This window comes from Prosopis cineraria, unplaced genomic scaffold, assembly GCF_029017545.1.
Source record: "Prosopis cineraria cultivar Desert tree isolate PC_DT_omini unplaced genomic scaffold, ASM2901754v1 PC5, whole genome shotgun sequence".
Lineage (NCBI taxonomy): Eukaryota > Viridiplantae > Streptophyta > Magnoliopsida > Fabales > Fabaceae > Prosopis > Prosopis cineraria.
Window position 1 is genome coordinate 29772584 of NW_026555336.1, and position 7494 is coordinate 29780077.

At 32.0% G+C, this 7494-nt stretch overlaps 1 protein-coding gene across 1 annotated transcript; it reads left to right on the forward strand.

The window, feature by feature from the left end:
* The first annotated feature begins 3312 nt into the window (after positions 1-3312).
* LOC129310605 (LEAF RUST 10 DISEASE-RESISTANCE LOCUS RECEPTOR-LIKE PROTEIN KINASE-like 1.1) lies at positions 3313-6804 on the forward strand. The gene is made up of 3 exons (XM_054952497.1): positions 3313-4278; positions 4496-4747; positions 4829-6804. Exon 3 carries the CDS (start codon positions 4903-4905, stop codon positions 5815-5817), a length of 915 nt encoding a protein of 304 aa, XP_054808472.1. The 5' UTR covers positions 3313-4278; positions 4496-4747; positions 4829-4902; the 3' UTR covers positions 5818-6804.
* The last annotated feature ends 690 nt before the right edge of the window (positions 6805-7494 follow it).

Below are 7494 nucleotides of genomic sequence, written 5' to 3' on the forward strand. Positions count from 1 at the left end.
GAGAAGAGGACGAAGGACGAAAGAGAAATGAGCACTTTAATGTACTATGAATTGCAGCATTTTGGTATTAATGAATCACTTTTCATCCAAAAAAAAACTTGTGAATTATGAATTTTTATTTTAAATTATTGAAGTTAAATTGTAAGTGAAAATCAAATTAACAGAGGCAATAATATCTTTGCACCTCAACATCAAATTACACTCAAGTCCTAAGAAATTTAGTTATAATTTTTAAATTTCGGAAGCTTTATTTGTAAATAATTTTAGAGTATGGGACCTGTTTGAAATTTTTCATTTAAAAAATGCTATTAATGTTTTCCGATATGACATCCACATAACATAATCAGGGAGGTTTCGGTCAAAAAACAAAAAAAAAAAAATCAGGGAGGTTTTTGTCCCCCATAGACTTCCTATAAATAAAGGTATTAATTTATCTAACTGGAGAAATTAAAAACAACTAGAAGAATCTAAGTTACAAAGACTAAATTAAAAATTGACGTAAATTATTAGACTAAATAATCAATTTTGTCATTATAATTCGACTTACACATTGCCGTGACTGCAACATGTGTGGTGAAGAAGTGTGGAATAGATGAGTCGTGCTTCACCTCTAGTTACAGAAGAGAATCATATATTATCATTCGATTCATACACTTCACTGCTAAAAAAAAGTGAATTAATAGGAAATTTAGTGAGGGATTATCTATTCCTCTATAAAATACCAATTAGTGAGGAAATTAATAAGGAATGGTGATTTCATAACTAGATCTAAAATTAGTGAGAGAATGTTAATACTTTTATAAAATAAGATAATTAGTGAATAAAATAGAGAATAGCTATCAATTCCTCTTTAAAATAAAATAATTAGTAAAAAAAAGAGCGAGAAACTGTCATCTCTTTCTAAAATTGGATAATTATTGATGGATTTAGCAAAGGATTATATTCCTAATTAATTATTACAAAAAAATTGACTTTTGGAAATGACTTTTAATGAATAATATATTTAGTTATTTTTATTTAAAAAAATTAATTTTAAAAATTAACTTAAATATGCATAATAAAATTATTTAATATTTAATATTTGCTTTGTCTTAAGTTCATTTTCCTTACAAGAAAGAATATTTTTATTAAAAAATGTAATATAAGAGTCATATAAATATAAATATGTTTAACATATTAATAATTGAAAATTAAATATCATATGCATGTGTGTTTTTATAATGTATTATTATATATATATAGTTAAATAATATATATTTTATTTTTCATATAATGATTGCCAATACATTTTAGTTCAATTGGCAAAGAAGGAGAATATAAGATTTGAGAAAGGTAGGAAGTTAAGAGTTCAAGTCTTAGTTTTGACATAAAGATAATGAATATGTGACATGGCAGTGAGAAGATGATGTGATGTGAGGAGGATAACATGACATGAGTCATCACACACATGGTGGGTGATGAGGCATGAGATAGTAGATGGCATGGCATGAGTTGACTTACATGTGACCAATTGCAAGTGATGCTATTTTTGTCAATAAAATTAGTGAGGGATGAAGTCTCTTACTAAATTTCATTTAGTGAGGGATATATGCCATTTAGTGAGGGATTCGTCCCTCACTAAATTGAATTTTTCCAGTAGTTCTTTTTCTAATTCTCTCCATGTGAAGATTACATTTTCATGATCTCAAGTATATAAATGAAATGTTGTTCCATCACTCTTTTTTTCTTCTTCTAATTCTCTCCATATAAAAATTACAAAATTTTTTGGGTCATTAAAAATTTAGGTGAGTTAGATCTTAAGTATATGGTCTTGTGAAAAAAGAACCAGAGACAGTATATGCCAAACATAATTTAAAATAACACTGTTTCAATTATCAAACACAAAATACTGTTTCATTCTTTTTCTATCTCTTTTACTTCGATTGGCATGCGGATCAAAAGGCAACACAAATATTATATATTTATAATCTAAAAAGTGATATCCTTATGCATTAGGTAACACGTACACTTCTGATGTTATTTACAAAATAAAAAAGTATTTATTTTAATTTTATTTATAAAGTATCTTAATAATTAGTATTTATCTTTAATGTTTTTGTTTTTATTAAATGTTTGAAATGATATTGAATGTTGGTGTATTTTATTTTTAAATTATGTATATTTAATAGGAATAACATTAAAAACTTGTTAAATTTTAGATAGACTTAATAGAGTTTAAAATTTTTCTTGATTATGATGAAAATATTAGAAGTTATTTATAACAGAAAATTAATTTTTTAATTGTTCAACTTTTAACTTACTTGTAACTCAATTTTCAACTATAACTTATTACAATTCAATCCTTCAAATATTACTTGCCTATGACTTAATTTTTCAACTTTTAACTTACTTATAATTTAGTCCCACAACTTTTGTTAAATTCTCTTTTTTCATGTTAGTTTAGATCACACATCAAAAATCAAGATGAGGATATTTTAGAATAATATATGATTATTTTTTTATTCATCTTACTTAATTAGGATAATTTTTTAAAAAATTTAAAAAATAAAACCCGAGTTATAAGTAAGTTAAAAATTATAAAACTAAATTACAGCGAGTTATAATTAAGAGATTGAGTAACAGCAACTCAAAATTGAGAGGCTGATTATAAATGAGTTAAAAAATTAAATGATTAAATAATTAATTGCTTCTATTTATAAATAATACCGTGTATTATGTGAACTTTCCCAAAAGTTTTATTGTGTTCCACGTCCACCACACGCTTTATCAAACGTAAATTGACTCAGTCTTCCCTCTATCATCCACCTTTCTGCCTCATTATTAATTCCTTTTCCCTTTTCGACATTTTAATTTCATTCACCATCTATTATTCTTTAAATAAGTTAACCTTATTTATTTGACGATGTAAACAAACGTGAACATCATCACTCGTGGACCTGTTATTAATTACCAACTGTTAAGAGTCTGTGAAGCACCCTATGCTGAGAGACGGACACGTGTCCCAGTCATCTTTTTGGTCTTTGTCTTGTAGCTGAGTCAACTGCTGTGTCACAAAGACTTTGCATTTGCGCGTTCCCTGAAGAAAGCGACTCACAACACTTATTTCTCCAAAGGGATGAAAACATTCAGGCAAGTTAATGCTCGAAACAATAGTAATCTCAGTCTGAACTTTTTCTCTGCGTGAGTGAGGCTTTCAGAAGAATGGTTGTTCGACCACATGTGTTGTTCGTCTTCTTCTTCTTCTTCGTCTCGTTTGCTCTGTCTCCTTGTTCTGAGACTGTCCAGGTTTCTTTGAATGTGGAAATCTGGGCAGGCTCATGTTCCCTCTCACCACACCAGAACGCAAGGAGTGTGGAATATTACCGATTTATGGTTGTAAAGATCCCTCCGCTAACAAAACTGTTAAAGTCAATGGAAAAGCTAAGTTTCAAGTGAAGAGTCAAGGCGACTTTCCTTTTACTGTTCTCGTCACAGACAAAGATTTACAAAATCGTTTGAGAACTAATAGCTGTGATGTCTTCAGCTACAACATGACTCTTCCTCCCAAATCAGCCTTGGGTTATTGTCGGATCTTCGCGTATATAACAGCGTACAGATGCAAGAAGCTCGTTGTTAATCCTCCAAAGCAATTGTTCAACTATACAGGATGTCCTAAGAGTACGGATGAGAACATCTACTTGGCAAATCAAATTCAAGATGATCATCCATCTTCGTTAGCAAATGTTCAAGGGTTCAGCTTCCGTTGAATGGTTTTACTTTTTCTGGGGAACCAGTTTCATTCATAGCCTCTGATTTCCTCCTTCAAATTGGACTTTCTGAAGATTGTCAACGATGCCAATTTTCTCAAGGTTCAGGTTCATGCCAACTCAACAGCACTGGAGGATTTTATTGTTCCAAACCCAAAGGTATGCTTAACAGAGTATGAAAAATGAGAATTTCTCAGGTATATACAGAAGGCTGTTTGTGTGCCTATAAATAATCCAATTGACTCAGCTTATTTATTTCTTCTATTGATCTAATCTAATTAACTCCAATACTAATGAGTCAGTCTATTTCATATCTCCTTGACTGTGATAGAAGATTAGAGTAAAAGAAGTTTTTATTCATATCAACTGTCAAATTAACTCTGCACGCGCGCGCGCGCGCACATATTTGTTCTAGTATAATTATCTCCAAGACCAATTAGCTGCTTAACTGTGATAGAACCTGAAGTAAAAGGAAAAACTGAGACAGACGATCAGTATAAAAGACTGACTTCGAAGCTGCTGTTGATAATAGGTAATTGTACTTCATTTTTATTCCTTTTCGATCAGCAACCTTCTTTTTCCCACAACATTATTCAGGATCATGTATTACTGTATATATTATTTTATAAAGCTGTTATTGTATTCACATTATGAGATTTGCCAAGAAACAATAAATACGACCTTTAGTGAAATATTTAATCAAACGTACATTCCCTTTACACAAGTAAGAGTTGATATTGTTTGGTCAGGTTTTGGAGTGGGATCAGGGATTCTAGCATTTGCGTTGTTGTTTAGCTTCCGACTCTTCAAACGTAAAAAGAATGCTCTATCACACGTCAGGCTCCAATCAATGAATCACTACTCAAATGAGCCAGATCCAGACAGTGGCAGACTCTTCTTTGGAGTCCCAATCTTTTCCTACAATGAACTTCAAAGTGCAACCAATAACTTTGATCCCTCGAACAAACTTGGAGATGGAGGCTTTGGCTCTGTTTACTATGGTCATCTTCTCTATCACTCTCTTCCCATTTTTTATAATCTTTTGTTTTCTCCTATAAACTTTAAAGCCATTTCTTTTATAGGGAAGCTTCAAGATAGGTGAGAAGTTGCAGTGAAACACCTATATAACCATAGCTACAAGCGAGTGGAACAGTTTATGACAGAAGTTGAGATTCTCACTTGCTTGCGTCACAAAAATCTTGTGTCCCTATATGGCTGCACTTCTCGTCAAAGTCGTGAGCTCCTCCTTGTCTATGAATACATCCCAAATGGCACTCTTGCCAGTCACCTTCGTAGCCACTCTACAAAGCCTACTTTGCTGGCATGGCCTACACGTATCAAAATTGCTATAGAAACTGCAAGTGCATTGGCTTACCTTCATGCTTCCGGGATCATCCATCGTGATGTCAAAACCAACAACATTCTCCTTGACAACAACTTATGTGTTAAGGCTGCAGATTTTGGACTTTCTAGGTTGTTCCCTGAGGATATATCCCATGTTTCTACAGCTCCACAAGGAAGACCAGGTTATCTTGACCCAAAGTATCACTTTTGCTTCAGGCTGACAAATAACAGTGATGTATATAGCTTTGGAGTTGTGCTCATTGAGTTGATATCTTCTTTGCCAGTGGTTGATATGGGAAGGAATAATTGTGAGATTACATTGGGGAGTCTTGCAGTGAGGAAGATTCAGAGAAATGAATTTGAGGAGCTGGTTGATCCATGTTTAGGGATTGAGAAGGATAGTGAATTAAAAAGGAAAGTGACTGCGATGGGAGAACTAGCATTTCAGTGTTTGCAAATAAAAAGTGAGATGAGACCTTCTATTGATGAGGTTTTAGATATTTTGAGGGAAATTGAGAGGGAGAAAAAAGATAGTAAGGATGCCAAGGAAGACAATGACAATGGTGGCAGTGGAATTTCAAAGAATAAAGCAGGTATTGATGCAGCACAACCCATGATGGCTTCAATAACCCTTAATCAAGCAACGTTCTTCAAGTCATCGTCTTCACCAAACAATGTTACTGAGAAATGGACAAGTGAATCTACTAATCCTAATTTGAGCGTTTAATAACCTTCACTGACCAAGATCTGCTGCTTTGATGTAGATTTGGATCCCATATAAGGAATAAATTAATCTTTACAGCCAATGTATGATGACATGTGGCAAATTTGAAAGCATCAGATCAGATTAGCGGTCAGAGGCAAACACACAAAGGAATGAGATAGTGTGTAGGCATTTTTAGTGAAGTGTTATTAGGCTTCGAACTATTTCTTGCCCTCCCAATTTCTTGATCTTAATGAATCCCAGAAAACCCAGTACCACTAAAGTATTATTAGGTCGTTCCTAGACAATTACTGAAATCATATTACAAAGCACACAATAATTATAGAAAACCCAATATCTTATTAAATAAACAACCCATTATTCATATGAGATAGGAAGATTCAAAATTGAAAAATTCAAAAGCACATAAGGATGAGGGAGTGCTCCATGCATGTTAATGAGTGAGTCTCGCATCTTGGGGAATGAAAGAGGGAAAGGGCATGATTCTTAATAAAATGAAGCAATGGAGGAGTATGGAATAGAAGCTCTTGTGAGCTTCAATCGGCCTAGTGTTCGCACTTCAGGCTAAAGATAGTTTGTTCTTTTATTTTTTATTTGGATTGGATGGATGAGAAAAAATTTAGAAGATACTCTGTTTTTGTACTGATCAATTTATTTGAATATATTTCACCTTGTTGGCAAAAAAAAAAAAAAAGAAATTTAGAAGAAAGTAAAGAATGATAGGATGATGAACTCTCCAAAATAATTAAAATTTTTAATTATTTTTAGAAGTTTTTTCTTTTAGTATTTTCATCTTATTTTTCTCCCATTTATCTCTATTCAAATCAAGTTTGGATGGAGAGAAAACAATTTTTCTCTTTTTAGATAAGGAAGAAAAAAAAGAGTGAAAGGAAAAGTGAGGAAGTAAATGAGATGTGAAACCCACCATTATTATTTTAGGAAGAAAATTATTGTGTGTTTGCTCTTCTCTCTCCTACTTCTTTGTTTTCACTCATCATCTTTCAGGCTGCTACTTCTTTTTAGAGGATCACCTTTACCCGCAATATTTTTCTTTGAAACACAAGAAAATATTTTCTTACTAATTTTTTTTATTTTCTTTCCTTTTAACTGTTCTTTAAAGATAGCAATCTGTTTTTTTAATTATTATTTGTCTTTATTCTTAAACTGAAATTGGTTAGATTCTGATCTTTCATTTGGATTGTAATTGTAATTAGCTCCGAAGAACTTCCATATCATAATTAATTAGCATCTTTCTCAATCTCTCATCCATCCGAAGCATTAGAAAAGTACACAATGTTTTTTTTTCCCTTTCATATAAAAGTCTTCAAAAAGCATTGATTGGTTCGTTTTGTGTGATTGGATTGGTATTTGTTGGTCTTGTTCCCCCCCCCCTTTTGAACCCTCCTTAAATGAACACAAAGTAGACTTTGCGAGCTACTAGATATGACCAGATTATTTGATCTAACAATATAACTTAGCCATATTGCAAAACCAATAAAATGTGATGCCTAATAGATAATCACATGTTTTCAAATCATTGGGGCATTAACCCTTTTGAAAGACGCTATCAATGTTTTCCTATATGACATATATAACATAATTTATCTAATAAGAGAAAAAACAACAAGAATTTAAATTACTAGGACTAGAGTAAAAATTGACTTAGAAGATAGGACTACA